This window comes from Euleptes europaea, chromosome 19 (assembly GCF_029931775.1).
Source record: "Euleptes europaea isolate rEulEur1 chromosome 19, rEulEur1.hap1, whole genome shotgun sequence".
NCBI lineage: Eukaryota > Metazoa > Chordata > Lepidosauria > Squamata > Sphaerodactylidae > Euleptes > Euleptes europaea.
In genome coordinates this window covers 11,687,643-11,706,480 of record NC_079330.1, presented here as the reverse complement: position 1 = coordinate 11,706,480, position 18,838 = coordinate 11,687,643, and the positions used below count along the sequence as shown (strand labels likewise).

At 48.3% G+C, this 18,838-nt stretch overlaps 1 protein-coding gene across 1 annotated transcript; it reads right to left on the bottom strand.

Moving 5' to 3' along the window:
* Positions 1-387: 387 nt before the first annotated feature.
* On the bottom strand, positions 388-15,089 carry LOC130491367 (trypsin-3-like). Its single transcript, XM_056865087.1, has 6 exons — positions 15,035-15,089; positions 10,796-10,939; positions 9,890-10,049; positions 8,493-8,634; positions 7,260-7,526; positions 388-537 (listed from the first exon to the last, which is right to left on the bottom strand). Exons 1-6 carry the CDS (start codon positions 15,087-15,089, stop codon positions 388-390), a joined length of 918 nt encoding a protein of 305 aa, XP_056721065.1.
* Between the last annotated feature and the right edge of the window lie 3,749 nt (positions 15,090-18,838).

Below are 18,838 nucleotides of genomic sequence, written 5' to 3'. Positions count from 1 at the left end.
AGGGTGGAGCCTGAGGAGGGAGGGGTTTGGAGAGAGGAGGGACTTCAATGCCATAGAGTCCAATTGCCAAAGCGGCCATTTTCTCCAGGGAAACTGATCTCTGTTGCTTGGAGATTAGTTGTAATAGCAGGAGATCTCCATCCACCACCTTGAGGTTGGCAACCCTAGTCAGTAATGACCCACTGCTTGCACAAGGAACTATCTTTACCTTTAATTGGATAGGGGTGCAAATGTACACTTTTTTAAAAAGCTTACAACAGGAGAACCCTAATTCAATTTTTAACCCACCCTCTCCCAAGAGAAAATCATCACTCAGTGAAACAAGCGCAGAGAGATGGCACCGCATTATTATTATTATTATTTTCAGCGACAAATAGTGTGTACAGACTATTGCTGGAGGATGGTCTTGTAAATCCATTTCTGAAAGTTGGCTACTGCTGTGTAGACACCCGGGTATCTGGGACTGGCGCAGCTGTGTCCCCAGGAAACAATCCCAAAGACTCGTCCTTCACAGACCAGAGGCCCACCTGAGTCTCCCTGGGATAAGGGGTGCGGGAGAAAGCAAAAAGAAAAGCAGAGATTGACGCTCAAGTTACAATCAGTGTATTTCTATTTCATCTACTCTCACCTAGAATTTTGGCCAGTGATTTTGTTTTTTTGCTGTCAAGTCACATCTGATTTATGGAGATTTATGGTGGGGTTTTCAAGGTGGTTTGCCATTGCCTGCCTCCGCGTCACGACCCTGGACTTCCTTGGAGGTCTCCCATCCAAATACTTGCTAGGGTCGACCCTGCTTAGCTTCTGAGATCTGACAAGATCAGGCTAGCCAGTGTGTTGTAGTGGTTAAGAGCGGTGGTTTGGAGCAGTGGACTCTGATTTGGAGAACTGGGTTTGATTCCCCACCCCTCCACATGAGTGGCAGACGGAGAGCCAGTGTAGTGTAGTGTTTAAGAGCGGTGGTTTGGAGCGGTGGACTCTAATCTGGAGTACTGGGTTTGATTCCCCACTCCTCCACATGAGTGGCAGAGGTTAATCTGGTGAACTGAATTTGTTTCCCCACTCCTACGCATGAAGCCATCTGGGTGACCTTGGGCTATTCACAACTCTCTCAGTCCCACCTACCTCACAGGGTGTCTGTTGTGAAGAAGGGAAGGGAAGGGAAGGTGATTGTAAGCTGGTTTGATTCTTCCTTAAGCAGTAGAGAAAGTTGGCATATAATAACCAACTCTTCTTCTTTTTCTAGCCTGGGCTACCCAGTGTTATTAGACTTCTACAACCTCCCCTCCTTCCCCATTTTAAACTGAAATTCACAAGATGTGTTTAACTGCCACTATTTACTTTTAGACAGTCCCTATGTTAGGGATGCCAACCTCCAGGTGGGACCTGGGGATCCCCTGGAATTACAACTCATCTCCAGATGACAGAGATCAGTTCCCCAAGAGAAAAATGATGCTTTGGAGGGTGGGCTATATGGCGTTGTCCCCCACTGAGGTCCCTGTCCTTCCCAGGTTCCATCCCCAAATCTCCAGGAGTTTCCCAACCTGGATCTGGCAACCCTACTCCCCCCCCCCCAATCCCCTGCTGGTGGCCAGGGAGTACCCGGCAACCCTACCTTTATGTTCTGGCATCTGTCTGGTAAGTCACTGTCTCTGTTTTTGCAATTTAAAATTTTATTAGTGCCAGTGGCAAGTTTTGCCCTCTGGAGTTCAGTTCCCTACCTCAGTAGGTTTGCCAGCTGCCTGGAGGAAAAAAATATTGTCTCTTTAATAGAGTCTTGCGACAGGAGAGCATTTGGTATGCTTTCCTGTTAAGGAAGAGTTAAAATAAGCAACAACAAGTTTCTAGGGAGGTTTACCTGCTGCTGAAGCCCCAAGGTTACAGGCAGCTTGCCTGCTGTTCCCTTGATCTTGGATCAGAGGAATATGAGGAATATAGATGGCCACTTTCTTGTCTCTCCTCCCCACCCCCGCCCCGAAACCTGGGCATTATAAACATTGAAATCCTAGCCTGTCTGTCCAGAAGCCCTGCTGTTTATGCATGGGAGGCTTTGCCTTGGATTTGGTGTTCTCTAGATGCACGTTTTCCCCATCCAAATTCTCATTACTCAAAAATAAGGCCCCATGCAGAGTTTTGAGAATTCAGATGGGGAAATGTGAATCTAGAGAGCAGCAAATCCAAGGCAAAACCTCCCAGGCATCTGGTCAGCAGGGCTGGCGCCAAATCAAGTTTCATGGTCTATGCTTTGAAAATGGTGTTTATTACAAACAATTGAACGCTGACAAAAAATAAAATGTCCTCATTACGGTTCAATTCAGTCTGCGGGGGGAAGCTGGCGGCTCCCCATCCTTTTATATGTTTCTTCCTTTCAAAGTTGGCATTGCACTTTGGTAAGAAATGTGTTCCCATTGGCAATGTGAGTGCTAACCCCACAGTAGGGTTGCTGGGTACCTCTTTGCCACCGGCGAGAGGTTTTGGGGGGCAGAGCCTGAGGAAGGCAGGGGGGAGGGGGGACTTCAGTGTCATAGAGTCCAATTGCCAAAGCTGCCATTTTCTCCAGGTGAACTGATCTCTATCAGCTGGAGGTCAGCTGTAATAGCAGGAGATCTCCATCTAGTTCCTGGAGGTTGCCAACCCTACTCCACAGAGAGCCAGTGGGGTTTATACAAATCTTGGACTAGAGAGATCCAGGTTCAAACCTGCAATGAAGTGCTTGGACCGGGGCTAAGATTGTCAGCTCCAGGTTGGGAAATTCCAGGAGATTTGGGAGGTGGAATCTGAGGAGGGCAGGGTTTGAGGAGGGGAGGGACTTCAGTGAGGTGTAAGGCCATATAGTTCACCTTCCCAAGCGGCCATTTTCTCCAGGTAAACTGATCTCTGTCACCTGGGGTTCAGTTGTAATCCCAGGAGTTCTCCAGTCACTACCTGGAGGTTGGCAACCCTAGACCGGGCAGATTTTCTGTCATGTTAGCCTATCTCACAAGCTTCAGTATGTCAAGTCCTGCTTCCCATGGCATGAATGCCTTTCTTGAATGAAGATGAATCACATGTGGGGATGAAGTGTTAGAAGATGGGTGGAGAAGGAATGTTTATTTTTAAAAAGCAAGGGTGACTCAGAGAACCTCTCTCTCTCTCTCCTAGGAAATAAAAGGAAATTGCAGCATTGGGGAGCTAAAAAAAAATCCACTTCCTTATTCATGGAGTAAGCATAAACAAAATGTTACCAGGTCAGAAGCTTGTGGAAATTCGGTTTTGAAGCGATATTACTGCACAGGGTTGCCAATTGGCCTGGAGAAAGTGTCCCTTTAACAGGGGATTAATGGGATATCATCTACCAGGTGATATGATTTATCTAGGGAGAGAAGGCAGTACTGTATAGCCTGATCTTGTCAGATCTCAGAAGCTAAGTGGGGTCAGCTCTGTTTAGTACTTGGATGGGAGACCGCCAAGGAATATCAGGGATGCTATGAAGAAAGGCAATGGCAAACCACCTCTGTTAGTCTCTTGTGACTCACGGGGTTGTGAATTCCTTCTGGTTCTCTTTTTATTGAACATGGGTCTATAGCATTGCTGAATGCTACTGCCACTAGCTAGAAGCTCTGTGCTGCCCCCTTCTCCTCCTACTGGCATATTGGCCTTTTATGCACGGGTTGTTTCCATTGCGCAGGCTGCTCTCTCGGTGCACAGTATTTGTAGCCGATTCTCAAATCACTCTGCACAGGGAGGGCAGCAAAACAGCTGGGCTCTGTCCCATCCAGCCGAGGTCTGAAACCGACCAACATTCGCTGTGAAACTGACCAAATAAGCAACCACATAGGTCCCTTGTGATTATTTCAGCGTTCTTGCTAGTCCTGCACTTGCAAAACAAAAAAAGCCTGTTCAGTGGGTCCCAGGTCTGAAAATGACCAACACTCACTGTGAAACTGACCAAATAAGCAGCCGCATAGGTCCTTTGTGATTATTTCAGTGTTCTTGCTAGTCCTGCACTTACAAGACAAAAAAAGCCTGCTCAATGGGTCCGAGGTCTGAAACTGACCAATGCTCGCTGTGAAACTGACCAAATAAGCAGCCACATAGGTCCTTTGTGATTATTTCAGTGTTCTTGCTAGTCCTGCACTCTCAAAACAAAAAAACCTGTTCAATGGGCTGAGTTCTGAAACTGACCAACGCTCGCTGTGAAACTGACCAAATAAGTAGCCGCATAGGTCATCGGTGATTATTTCAGCGTTCTCGCTAGTCCTGCACTTGCAAAACAAAAAAACCTGTTCAATGGGCCGAGGTCTGAAACTGACCAACAGTCGCTGTGAAACTGACCAAATAAGCCGCCTCATAACTGCCCCATAAGGCGGTTGCCTCCAACGGAGGGAAATGCATTTACTCCCATTGCCAGTACTTGGTTGCACGGTGCAGTCATGACAGGAAGAAGAAGCAGTATTGCCCTGCTCTGGGCTGAGCCTCATGGGATGCGCAGGCAAGGGAAAGCAAATTCCAAGAGTTATCCACAGATGCATAAGATCCCTTGGGCTGGATAAGACGGATAAGATCCCTACTGCAAGATCCTTTGGGCAGGATGTAGACAAGCAAGAAGCTTAGGGAAGCTAGCAAGAGATCCAAAACCCAGTACCCCGACAGTTCAAAGCCGTATAAACGACGTGATAAAATGTACAACGGTGTAGCAATTAAGAAAATGTTACCGCTCAGAATTAAACCCGTGTCATAAAATCACTCATCTGCCCCATTAAAAGATAAAGGCCTGTTTTTAAAAGGAAGGCTTTACAGCTTCTATGGAACCTACCTAAAGAGGTGCCTTCTTTACCTAGACAGGAAGGTCTTTCCGCAAGAAAGAGAAAGTCCTCTTCCTTACTGTTGAAGATTTCATTAGAAGGTGAGAAGGTACTGTCTATGTTTGCCTTTTTCTCTACTGGCCCCACTGGTCAAAAGGCATCTGAAAAGCCATACAAACCGCTGTGACCCACAATGGGATGTACATACACACAGCGCATAATGATCCCTCCATGAGATTGTCTGGAAAAATGACTGACTCGGGGGTGGTCTTAGTCAATGGGCAACCATAGTAGCTGCCCTGGACCCCATGCCAGATGGGTAGGGTTGCCAGCTCCAGGTTAGGACATACCTGGAGATTTTGGGGGTGGAGCCTGAGAAAGGTGGGGTTTGGGGAGGGGACTTTAATGGGGTATAATGGTATAGAGTCCACCTTCCAAAACAGCCATTTTCTCCTGGTGAACTGATCTCTGCCACCTGGAGATCAGTTGTAATCCCAGGAAATCTCCAGCTAGGGTTGTCAGCTTCGGGTTGGGAAACACCTGGAGATTTTGGGGGTGGAGCCTGAGGAGGGCAGAGGTTGGCATGGGGAGGGACTTCAATGCCATAGAGTCCAATTGCCCAAGCGGCCATTTCCTCCAGGGGAACTGATTTCTATCACCTGGAGATCAGTTGTAATAGTGGGAGATCTTCAGCTACCGCCTGGAGGTTGGGAACCCTATTTCCAGCCACCACCTGGAAGTTGGCAATCCTACAGATGGTGCCTTCCAACCAGTCAGATCCATGCCTCCTAACAAAGAGCAAAATCCCGCAGCTGTTGCCATCTCTGCCTACAGCAGACGGGGCTCCCACCCGCCTCACAAGGTGAGGATCAGACCTTGCTCAGGTGGAGGCCGGATGGTGGGGGGGGAAGCAGTGATTCTGGAGCGGGGTTGCCAACCTCCAGGTGGTGGCTGGAGAGCTCCTGCTATTACAACTGATCTCCAGGTGAGAGATCAGCTCCCCTGGAGAAAATGGCCGCTTTGGCAATTGGACTCTGTGGCCTTGAAGTCCCTCCCCTCTTCAAACCCCACCCTCCTCAGGCTCCATCCCCAAAATCTCCAGGTATTTCCCAACCCAGAGTTGGCAACCCTATTCTGGGGCTTCATCTGGCCCACGGCTCCAGAATCACTGCCAGTGGACTGACTGTATAGCCTCTTCACATGCAAGGCTCTAGTTTTCTTCCAGCTTCCTAAAGAAAAGTGACGCTGTACCGAACTGAATGTGCCGATGCTAAGCTACTTCCCCTGGCTCTCAATAATCCATGCTGTTATAGTTCCAATTTAGAAATTCTGGTGCTTTACATAACTCAGCTGTTTGACTCCTACACTAGTTACTCAGCCCTGGTGTGCAAAACTGCAGCATTAAGGAATGTAGTTGAACGCTCTCATCACTCAATTGCTAACCTCTGTTTCTCATGGCACCATCTGCCATTTAATACATGGAAATGTACCGTGGCTTCCAGCATCCTTTGGCCTCTGTGCCTGTGCTCTGCTGGAATATTTGTAAATAACTCAACTTGGTTTTTATATGTCAACTTTCTGTACCATTTAAGGAAGAATCACACTTCATTAAACCTTCCCTCGTGGGTTTTAAGCAGAGGCTGGACGGCCATCTGTCAGCAATGCTGATTCGATGACCTGAGGCAGATCATGAGAGGGAGGGCATCTTGCCCATCTTCTGGGCATGGAATAGGAGTCACTGGGGGTGTGTGGGGTAGTGGTGAATTTCCTGCATTGTGCAGGGGGTTGGTTGTTCCTTCCAACTCTATGATTCTATGATCTATGACACCGTCTTACAATCTCCTTCCCTTCCCCTCTGCACAACAGGCACCCTGTGAGCTAGGTGGGGCTGAGAGAGTTCTGAGAGAACTGAGACTAGCCCAAGGTCACCCAGCTGGCTTCATATGGAGGAGTGGGGATTCGAACCTGGTTCTCCAGATTAGAGTCCACCGCTCCAAACCACCGCTCTTAACCACTATACCACGTTGGCTCTCAGCCAACCAGAGCAGCATTCTCCTGCAAACTGGTCCCTGCTCAGGAAAATGGGGAGTACGTGACACTATGCCTTGTCCCTTTACAAAAACAGCGTAGTGTAGTGGTTAAGAGCAGTGGTTTGGAGCGGAGGAGTCTGATCTGGAGAACCGGGTTTGATTCCCCTCTCCTCCACTTGAGCGGCAGATGCTAATCTGGTGAACTGGGTTGGTTTCCACACTCCTACACATGAAGCCAGCTGGGTGACCTTGGGCTAGTCACACACTCTCAACCTCACCTACCTCAAAGATGTCTGTTGTGGGGAGGGAAAGGGAAGGTGATTGTAAGCAGGTTTGATTCTCCCTTAAGTGGTAGAGAAAGTCGGCATATAAAAACCAACTCTTCTTCGCAAGCTAAGCTTTCAGTTTAAAATAGTTCCCTGCCTTGGTTAAGGAGGCCGACATGTACCTGGCATGCATCTTTGCCCCCGGTGTTGAACCCGGCGCAGATCATGTTCTTGGTGATGTATCCAGCGTATGAAGCTGAGCTGTTACACTTCCAGGTGGCGATGATGGGGAGGCGGACGCTGCGCAGGGTGTCGGAGGTCCTCCCCCCAACGGGGGTGGTGTAGCCCCAGCCAGAGACTTGGCAGAGGCGGCCGTTTCTTACTGTAGCCCCTTGCTGCGGAAGAGGCACAATGGAGACAGAGGCACTGTAGGATATTGGCTTGTTCAACTGTTTTGAGAAAGCAAGGAAGGGTTTCAGCAATTGAATCAAACAAATTTCCAGACCACAAAGAGTCTGCCTGTACCAGCAGGGTTGCCAACCTCCAGGTACAAACTGGAGATCTCCCCTGCCCTTAGGGTTGCCAACCTCCTGTCTCTTTATAGTTATTTGATAAGCTTTTGTTTGTTGTAATATGATAAGCTTTTGTTAGTTGTAATATTGCAAGTTTACTTTGTTAACAATGATGATTCTGTGAACTGGGATTACTTGTCTATGTGAGCATAAGAAAAACATTTATAAAAATAACAAAAGAAATTTTGTGGCTGCGTGTTGGAATACTGTTTGAAAACAGGAGATTTAGCTAACCTCCAGGTATTAGCTGGAGATCTCCTGCTATTACAACTGATCTCCAGCTGATATAAATCAGTTCACCTGGAGAAAATAGCTGCTTTGGCAATTGGACTCCATGGCACTGAAGTCCCTCCCCTCCCCAAAGCCCACCGTCCTCAGGCTTCACCCCTAAAATTTCCCGCAAGTGGCGAAGAGGGACCTGGCAACGGTAAGTATCAGCGTGGCCTTTGGAACATCGGCTATAATGTTTTTGGCAGGGCTCACAGTGAAGACATGTTGCCAAAAAAAAAAGCCCAACCCTGCCCAAATAACAATGATCAAGACGACCCCAGATCTTTCTAGGGATAAATAAATGCATACAAAGGAAGACACACATTTTCAGAGCCTGAAATGTCAACAAGAGTCATGGAAGGTAAAGGAAAGGCCGACAAACACGGAACCAACTAGAAGCCCCGTATTAAAAAGGAGGGCCAAACAGATGGCTTGTTTTCCACTTCTTTCTTCGGCAATGCCTTTGACCTGAGAAGACATTCTGAGCATATCCTTGGCAATTCAGACTCAGTCACTTCCTTCCTTTGAGCCTGGAGTCCCTTCTTCCCCCCAAGAAGCAGACAGTTTTATTACCTTAATAAGCATGATGTCTGCATTTTTGGAGGTGGCGCTGTAATCAGGATGCACCACCATGCGGGCGGGCCGGAATATCTGCTCCGTGCCTTCGAACGTGGAGAGAGAGTACTCCCCGGCGACGATCATCATCTGGTTGATCCTGAAAGAAAGAGCCGGAGGAGAGATGAAGATGGGAAGTTTTGACTGGACATGGGGGATCTGCCAGAGAAATAGAATTGCTGATGTGCATTGGAGGTTACTGGATACTGTAGCAACCTCCGTAACTGTGCATTGATGTGAGGAGGAGGAGAAGAAGAAGAGTTGGTTTTTATATGCTGACTTTCTCTACCACTTAAGGGAGACTCAAACCGGCTTAAAGACACCTTCCCTTCCCCTCCCCACAACAGACACCCTGTGAGGTAGGTGGGGTTGAGGGAGCTCGAAGAGAGCTGTGACTGGCCCAAGGTCATCCAGCTGGCTTCGTGTGTAGGAGTGGGGAAACAAATCCAGTTCACCAGATTAGCCTCTGCCGCTCATGGAGAGGAGTGGGGAATCAAACCCGGTTCTCCAGATCAGAGTCCACCGCTCCAAACCACCACTCTTAACCACTACACCATGCTGACTGCTTGCTTATAAGGCTATCTGGCTGGAGGGAGTACCCTGAGGACACAGAATGTGGAATTGGCATGTGGCAAACTAGTAAAACACTGTTGGTAGTCATGGTTTCCGCAAAGTAGAAGGGACAACCTGAAGCCTGCTATCTCACAGTGGGCTGGTCAGTTTAAGCATGCCATTTCCGACCGTCAGAGGTCACCTCGCTCTCCCCCTGCGTTTCCCCGTGTTTTCAAATTCGAGATAAAACCGGTCCCATAAAACACGGGCAAAACATGGGGAAGCACAGGGGGAGAGCGAGACAAGATCTGACGGTCGGAAATGGCATGCATGATCAACACAGAGACTCAAAGACGTCTGAGGGGTGACGGCAAGGGAAACAGCCACGCATAAAAGACCACTGTTTACTGTACCTATTTCTCCTCCACTTGAGTTCACATCTTCTCTGTTGTTGCACCCAATTTATGGAATGGGTCACAAGAGGAGATGAGTGCATTATCTTCTCTTCTAGAGTTTAGACAGTTGTTGTTTGCCAGGATTTTGAACGGGGGTTTGATTTAGAGCTCTTGGTGATGGAGGCATTCCTCGTTTTATTATGTGATTTTTCACTGTAATGTTATACAAATGGGTGTAAACCATTCTTATGCTTGTTTATGAGGAAAGCTGGGATAAACATGTTATAAACCAACATTGCTCACAATTTGGAATCTATACGACGTTTCCTGCCAGCGCTTTCTATTTCAAGTTTTCCGACGAACCTGGATTATTTCCCAGATGTTTTGGGATCTCTTCTGGGGCCTTACCCGGTTTTGCAGTGTGCTGCAGTCAAGACCCATCTGCGACTGAGCAGTGCTCCCCCACAGAAATGGTAGCCAGTATTCCTCCTAAGAGACACAAGGTACTTGGAAGAGTGGGGCGCAACGATGTATCCCCCGATGATGCGCTGAACGTCTCTCTCTCCATCTGCAAAGTGCCGAGAGGAGGAGGAGGAGGAGAAGAAGAAGAAGAGTTGGTTTTTATATGCCAACTTTCTCTACCACTTATAATCAAACTGGCTTACAAGCACCTTCCCTTCCCCTAGGATGGCCAACCTCCAGGTACTAGCTGGAGATCTCCTGCTATTACAACTGATCTCCAGCCGATAGAGATCAGTTCACCTGGAGAAAATGGCCACTTTGGCAATTGGACTCTATGGCATTGAAGTCCCTCCCCTCCCCAAACCTTGCCCTCCTCAGGCTCCGTCCCCAAAACCTCCTGCTGGTGGTGAAGAGGGTCCTGGCAACCCTCCCTTCCCCTCCCCACAACAGACACCCTGTGAGGTAGGTGGGGCTGAGAGAGATCTAAGAGAATTGTGACTAGCCCGAGGTCACCCAACTGCCTTCATGCGGAGGAGTGGGGACTCAAACCTGGTCCTCCAGTTTAGAGCCCACCGCTCTTAACCACTACACCACACTGGCTCTACGTAGGACAGCCATTGGCTTTGCAAAGGCAAGATGGCACATGCTGGATCAGGGCCATCCAAGAACAGCATCTCACAGGTCAGACAAGTGTCCCAAGTGCGGAACTTGCACACCTAACCTGTTTCCTACTTCTCTTGGTCCCCACCAAATGGACAGCACCAAAGGGATAACCATGATCTGAGAATGGGGGGGGGGGTATCAGCAGTTCCCTTGTAAGGCAAGCTGCTCCCCGGCAAGTTTTAGACTTACAGGAACTCACAGCCTCTGCTGAGGTGGAGGACCAGTTAGGAGAGTCGATCCCTGAAGACTGATGGATCCTGAAGATTTCTTGGTGGTCCTCAGGGAGTTTCGCATCAACATGGCTGAAGCTCCTGTTGAAGTCTTGGTTGAGCACTAGAACACAGATATTGTGGGTGCTGCAATTGTTCTTAGACATCTGTTGTCACTGATGAGAGAGAAATCAATTGCTTGGGGAATGGGGGGGCTATGTGGTGACTGGGGTTGCCAACCTCCAGGTGGGGCCTGGAGATCTTCCAGAATTACAACTGATCTCCAGACTGCAGATCCCCTGGAGAAAATGGCTGCTTTGAAGGGTGGATTCGACGGCATTAGACCCTGCTGTGGTCCCTCCACAAACCCTGCCCTCTCCAGGCTCCACCCCCAAATTTCCAGGAATTCTCTAGCCCAGAGTTGGCAACCCTAATAGTGACTGGAGGAACTCTCAGCACAAGTGCCGGCTGTTTTCCCCCCTGCTAAGATCATGAGAGTTAGCAGCATGAGATGCCAAGATGTCCAAGTACCTACTAGCTGGAGATCTCATGCTAGTACAACTGTTCTCCTGTTGATAGAGATCAGTTCACCTGGAGAAAATGGCCACTTGGCAACTGGACTCTATGGCATTGAAGTCCCTCCCCTCCCCAAACCCCACCCTCCTCGGGCTCCACCCAAAAAAACCCCCGTCGGTAGGTAAGAGGGACCTGGCAATCCTATCGGGCAGAGATGGATGTTTAGTTCAGAACTTTTGTTTGTTTGTGTGGTTTTTGTTTTGTTTCCTTTTTTTTTGCTATGGATTTTCTATATGGATTTCTATGAAAATGCCAGTCTGTTCTTCTGCCCTTGAAGAGGACACTGGGGAGTCCTGCTCATCAACTTTCTAGCATCCCTGTGGCCCCAGGCGTGGATCTGAACCTAGGCCACCCGATCCCTGTCTGACGCTGCAACCACTTTTCCAGCCTGCTCATTAAAGAAGACGCTTCTGAGCTGAAGATGTGTGCCTTTTTCAAAGCCCTTTGGAATTTTTTTAAGAACCATTTTCAAAGAAAAATGACAGGAAATTGTCAAGGGTAGCTGACGAGAGTTGAGAACAAGCAAATTAATGTTCCCTTAAGTGCAGATAAGTATTCTGTTATGCAGAGCTATTTTCTTCAGGAAGACATCTTTTTTAAAAAAAGTATTTCTCTAAAGTTCACAGTGACTTGCACTCTCCGATTTGCATGTTCTTTTAGGAGGCAGATGAGAGATGTCCTTGCACATGTACTCTGGTTACAAGTATAAAAGCAAAATTGGTCAGTGTTTAGGGGGTTGGGCTAGGATCGGGGACACTTACTTTCAAATCCCCCCTCCTCTATGAGGCTCACTGGCTGACCTTAGGCTTTTCTTTTGTTTTATCTTCACAACACCCCTGTGATGCAGGTAGGGTTGCCAACCTCCAGGTACTCAGCAAACTAGAAACAGCACTTCACAAGCTAGACACAATGATTATAAAGTAGTGGTATTTAATAACATATCCACCACTGATAGTATATAGGCAAAAACATGTGTTGTTAATTATTGCCTTAAAAGTAACACCAAAGAGAGGACTATGCCTTGTTACAAACAAATAACAGTATTATAGGTAAGTCCATGAAAGGGGGTGCCAACCTCCCTTTCTTCCACAGATATGCTTCTTGAGAGTAGCAATTCAGTAGTGTAGTTGTTCTCAACAGAAGCCCGGTGATCTTTCTGTTTCAGCGATTAACGCCTTCTTCAGGGACCAACGCTGGCTGTTATTAACATTCTCTGCGTTGGCCTGTTAATAACAGCCGGAATGTTAATAACAGCCAGCATTGGTCCCTGAAGAAGACGTTAATCACTGAAACAGAAAGACCACCGGGCTTCTGTTGAGAACAACTGCACTACTGAATTGCTACTCTCAAGAAGCATATCTGTGGAAGAAAGGGAGGTTGGCACCCCCTTTCATGGACTTACCTATAATACTGTTTTTTGTTTGTAACAAGGCATAGTCCTCTCTTTGGTGTTACTTTTAAGGCAATAATTAACAACACATGTTTTTGCCTATATACTATCAGTGGTGGATATGTTATTAAATACCACTACTTTATAATCATTGTGTCTAGCTTGTGAAGTGCTGTTTCTAGTTTGCTGAGTATCCTACAGCACGCTAACCTTTGTTTACCACAAACCTCCAGGTACTAGCTGCGGACCTCCCACTATTACAACTGATCCCCAGCCGATAGAGATCAGTTCCCCTGGAGAAAATGGCTGCTTTGGCAATTGGACTCTATGGCACTGAAGTCCCTCCCCTCCCCAAACATCTCCTTCCTCAGGCCCCACCCCAAAAACCTCCTGCTGGTTGCAAAGAGGGACCTGGCAACCCTTCACATGAAGCCTGCTGGGTGACTGGCTGGAGATCAGTTGTTATAGCAGGAGATCTCCAGCTAGTACCTGGAGGTTGGCAACCCTAGTTGGCAATCCTAGCAGTAATGGCCTCCCCACCTGGCCCCCTCCTATTTTTGTTTGAATTGGGGGGGGGTTGGTCTGTACCTGCCTTATCGGCGAGCTCAATTTTAGCGCCATCTATTGTTAGGTTGTGTTTTTAGTCTGCAGATGTATAGTTTTAAAGATTTTAGATAATTATGGTTGTGTATTATTTTAAATGTTGTAACTTGCCCTGAGCCTGGTTCTGTCTGGGAAGGCGAGTCAGAAGTCTAATAAATAAATAAATAAATACTAGCCATACACCTAACAACAAATCATTAGACGACAGGGAGAATAGAAACATTTTTTTACCTGGCCACTGAGACTGAACACAGGTGCCAGGTATAAAGTGGCAGGGAATTCCACAAGCAAGGGGCCCCTGCACAGAAGGCTCTGCCTTTTGTGTTCATGCATGGCATTTCAATAAACCGGCAACAAGCTCATTAGGGCCGTGAAGAATTTAATATCCAGGCTGGTCGATACCCAGTTTGCGAAATCCAGGTTTTCTTGGCAGAGAATCTGGGTTACCTTGGAGCAGAAACCCCCCCCCCCCAGATTACACAGCGTGGGACACGGCATTCTTCTTCTAAGCAATTAGCCTTTGTGTCTGAGTCATAAATTCTGGGCTTCCTTTACGTCACCTGTTGGAAAACTGGAGGGGGGGGGGCGATTCCATCCGCTCTCCTCCCCGCTGTGAGTGTAAACACTCTTTAAGCATTCCCCCTTCCTCCACTACCCAGCAAGGGGTATAGGAGCAGTAGTGGATGGGTCTTTGGGGACAGACTCTAATTGATCTGATACTCTATTATCATCTTCTCCCTGACATTACCAGGATGAGAGTCATAGATTATTCATGGAGCAGCAGACCCGATTTCTCCAGAGGCCGTAAAGGAATGAGCAATGGAGAATCTAATTGTTTTTCACGGGGATTTTAATTACTGGATGCCAGAGCAAGGGGACAATAAGCCATAGAATTATAGAGGCTGCAGAGGATATGGAGGACGGGCTGTTCAGCCCCCTTGCCTTCTGCGGCCCCAAGCATTAGTTCACTCCCAGCTTGGACACCAGTTGTAATTCTGGGAGATCTCCAGGCCCCACCTTGAGTTTGGCAGTCCTACTACCAGGGTGATAGCGGCCCATTCCTGTGGTTTGTTCCCAGATGCAGAAGCAATGCTTCTTTGCATGGGGTTCCCTCCAGTCTGCGCCTTGGCACCTCTGCGGAATGACTGCCTACTCCTTACTTGATGACATTTGAAGAACGCCGTCGGGAAAGAGGTTTGCAATCTGGTCAAGAGACTTGAAGGATGGCCTGCTCCCACATCACTAGGGAGCAGGTACATATAAATGACATATATTGTATGTATACTTAAATCCCGTATACAATTGCATATCAAAGCCGTGCGGGGGTACATCTACAATTCATGCAAAGCTGGCGAACAAGCCATTGAAAGAGGAGGACCAAAACAGCTGCTGGGAAAATATAAACGAATGCAAAAAGGGAACGAAGTCAGGAATATTCACGAATCCCTAGGTGGCATCTCTATTCCGTGCGGGAGAGTTCCCCATTCTGGGGCCTGCAAACACAAATTCTGCGATCAGAATAATTTATGCAAATGGCGCCTTAAGTGAAAATATCAATCACAAGACGAAGTTTTGTTAAAAAGTCAAATTTGCTGCGTTGGCTGGGAGCAGGTAGACCAAGTTGAGGGTCATCAGTGGCTGGATACTCACCAACCACGGGAAGGAGATTCAGGATAAGCAGAAGTCTGGGATCGCAGCGTTCCATCCTGCATTTGCTTTCTCTTCCTCAGTGCTCCAGAAGAAGGATAACTGCCCTGGCGATGGAGACTTGCTGGAATTGTCTTCTCCCCTCATGCCTAGGTCTCCTGGCTCTCCTTTCCGTCCCCATGACGACCCAAGCCCCAGAGAGAACAGGCAGTTGTTCGCCGAGGTCCTTCAGGACACCAGGGCCGGGCGGCTTCCCCTTCACCTTGCGTTCTCGACTTCCACGTCAGGATGGGTCGAGGATGGGAGCCTCTCGGGTTTCTTGGCAGCTTCCGCGGGCCAGCGGCACAAGCCTCTTCCCGAAGGGGGGCCCTGTCCCTCACCGCTTCGTGCGGAGCATCGGTCACATAGCGAAAGGCCCGGGCTGGGCAGGTTGCCCGATCCGATCACTCGTAGCCTCCAAAGGGAGAGGGGTCCAGCTGCACGATCCCTGGAGAGAGAAAGCACTCTTTGGCAGGGCTGCCCTGCCAGTTTTGTTATTTGTTTGTTTGCTTTGATTTTTATCCCACCTTCAATCTAGGGTTGCCAGCCTCCAGGTAACAGCTGGAGATCTCCCGCTATTACAACTGATCTCCAGCCGAGAGAGATCAGTTCCCCTGGAGAAAAGGGCCGCTTTGGCAATTGGACTCTATGGCATTGAAGTCCCTCCCCTCCCCAAACCCCTCCCTCCTCAGGCTCCACCCGAAAAACTTACCACCGGTGGTGAAGAGGGACCTGGCAACCCTACCTCAATCCCTGGCCAAGGACGGTTTTTGTTACATTGCCGATATCTAGGAGAACTTGCTCCTTATTGGTGCACATAAAGCTCCCTGCAGCTGAGTTAGGCCATTGGTCTCTCAAAGCCAGTACTATAAAAAAAAAATTCTTAATATTCAGCCAGTACCTTTCTGCCCATAATGTAAGCCCATTATTGTGATTCCTCCCCTATGCTGCCAACAGGAACAGCTCCCTGCCCTCCTCTAAGTGACAGCCCTTCAAATACTTAAGGAGAGCAATCATGTCCTTCCTCAACCTCCTCTTCTCCAGACTGAACATTCCCAACTCCCTCAGCCGTTCCTCCTAGGGCTTGGTCTCCAGGCCCCTGATCATCCTCGTCGTTCTCCTCTGCACCCACTCCATTCTGTCCGCATCCTTTTTGAAGTGAGACCCCCAGAACTGCACACAATACTCCAGGTGTGGCCCTGACCAATGCGATGTAGTGGGACTATGGCCTCTTGCGATTTGGATGTGATGCCTCTGTTGATACACCCCAAGACCACATTAGCCTTTTCAAAGGATGTAGGTAGAAGATGAGGTGAACCTGAGCCTCTGCCAGTCTGAGCAGATAATACTGACCTCAACAGACCAACTCAACTTCATGGGGGGGGGGAGGAGGAGAGAAGGAGGAGGAGAAGGAGAAGGAGAAGGAGAAGAAGAAGAAGAAGAGGAGGAGGAGGAGTTGGCTGATCTCTAGCCAACAGAGATCAGTTCACCTGGAGAAAATGGCCACTTTGGCAATTGAACTCTATGGCATTGAAGCCCCTCTCCTCTCCAAACCCTGCCCTCCTCAGGCTCTGCCCCAAAAACCTCCTGCCGGTGATGAAGAGGGACCTGGCAACCCTAGCGCAGCAACAAAATGTCTGCCACAAAATGGTTGCATGCTGCAGGAGGCACAGCCAGCCACCAAATGAGCGCCACAGCTTAACTTCAATAACACAGTGTAGATCCTTGTGTTGTGATGGCAGCATAGGGTTGCCAACTGCCAGGTAGTAGCAGGAGATCTCCTGCTAATTCAGCTGATCTCCAGCTGATAGAGATCAGATCACCTGGAGAAAAATGGCTGCTTTGGCAATTGAACTCAATGGCATTGAAATCCCTCCCCTCCCCAAACCCCGCCCTCTTCAGGCTCCGCCCCCAAAATCTCCCACCGGTTGCGAAGAGGGACCTGGCAACCCTATGGCAGCAACATCTTTTAAAATCTGCACAGCCAATCAAATCTCCAATTGTCAATTGGAAGCCTTGCTGGCCCTACCTGGCCCCATCCGTCTCCTAAAAACACTTGTTGGGCACCAGGAAAGGTATTGACCCATGCCATGGTGCCCACAGGCGCCACATTGGTAGGGTTGCCAGGTCCCTCTTCGCCACTGGAAGGAGGTTTATTGGGCAGAGCCTGAGGAGGGTGGGATTTGGGGAGGGGAGGGACTTCAATGCCATAAAGTCCAATTGCCAAAGCGGCCATTTCCTCCAGGGGAACTGATCTCTATCAGCTGGAGATCAGTTGTAATAGCAGGAGATCTCCAGCTAGTACCTGGAGGTTGGCAACCCTACACATTGGGAAACCCAGCTCTATGGAATCACATCCCTGCTGAGCTTCCTCCCCTCCCCAAATTCTGCTCTCTCCAGGCTCTGCCCCCAAATCTCCAGGAATTTCCCAAGGTGGAGCTGGCAACCCTACAGCCATCTTGCCTCAGTGGCAGGCATCGCCATTCAGACATGAACAATGTTTGCTTCAACCTTGCCGCTGAAAGGGCTCACATTTTAAAATTCCCCTCACTGCACACAGCCATTAAATGTTAAGGAGCCCTGACAAATCTCTGAGCTGTGGATGTTTCCAGTTGCAATTTAATTTAGGAAGAGCCTTTTTATGGCCCTCAGTAAAATATCGGCTGGTTGCTCAATCAATAAATCCTCTTCACGAATAAGCAAACAATATCTCAGCTACCAAGAAAAATCTTGATTTGTCCAAGGCTCCTGGTTTGGGACCAATAAGGAGACACAGAGAGAGAGACAGAGGAGAGAGAGAACTGGGAGTGGAGAGAGCTAGAAATAGTAGTATTTTCTAGCGAAAGCAAACAAAATATCCCAGAACATAACACATTTTTGAGTGGTGGTGTAGTGGTTAAGAGCGGTGGACTCTAATCTGGAGAATTTGATTCCCTACTCCTCTACATGAGGTCAGCAGAGTGACCTTGGGCCAGTCACAGTTCTCTTTGAGCCCTCTCAGCCTCACCTACCTCTCAAGGTGTCTGTTGTGGGGAGAGAAGGAGCTTGTAAGCCGATTTATTCTCCTTTTTAAAAAGGTAGAGAAAACCAGCGTATAAAAACTACCTCTTCTTTTTCTTCTTCTTTATGACCGTCAGCTTCCCATCTAGGGCTGCCAAATCTGTTTTAGGAAATTCCTGGAGATTTAGGGGTGGTGTTGGGGTGTAGGGTTGCCAACTGGATGTCGGGAAAATTCCTAGAGATTTGGGGGGCAGTGCCTGGGGAGGGCAGAATTTGGGAAAGGAAAGGGGTTTACCTGGGATGTGATGCCATAAAGTCCACCCTCCAAAGCTGCCATTTCCTCCAGGGAAACTGATCTACATAGTCTGGATAACAGATGAAATTCTAGGAGACCTCCAGCCCCCAGCCCCCCGGAGGCTGGCAACCCTATTCCCATCAGACAATAAAAGGGATGATCTAAAACTTTTCATTTCTGTTGTTTTGACCAGAAAATCCCCGTTTTGATTTTTTGGGACTCAAACCTGTGATATATATAAAAAAATTATACAATTTTCTGTTTCCCGTGCGCATTTTTAATGCTATGTTTCAGCAACAATCCAGCTTTCCCATATTATGCACCTTTATACTTACAAATGTCGTACATTGAAGGGAGAGGCTGTGGCTCAGTGGTAGAGCCTCTGCTTGGCATGCATGAAGGTCCCAGGTTCAATCCCCGGCATCTCCACTTAAAGGGACCGGGCAACTAGGTGATGTGAAAGACCTCTGCCT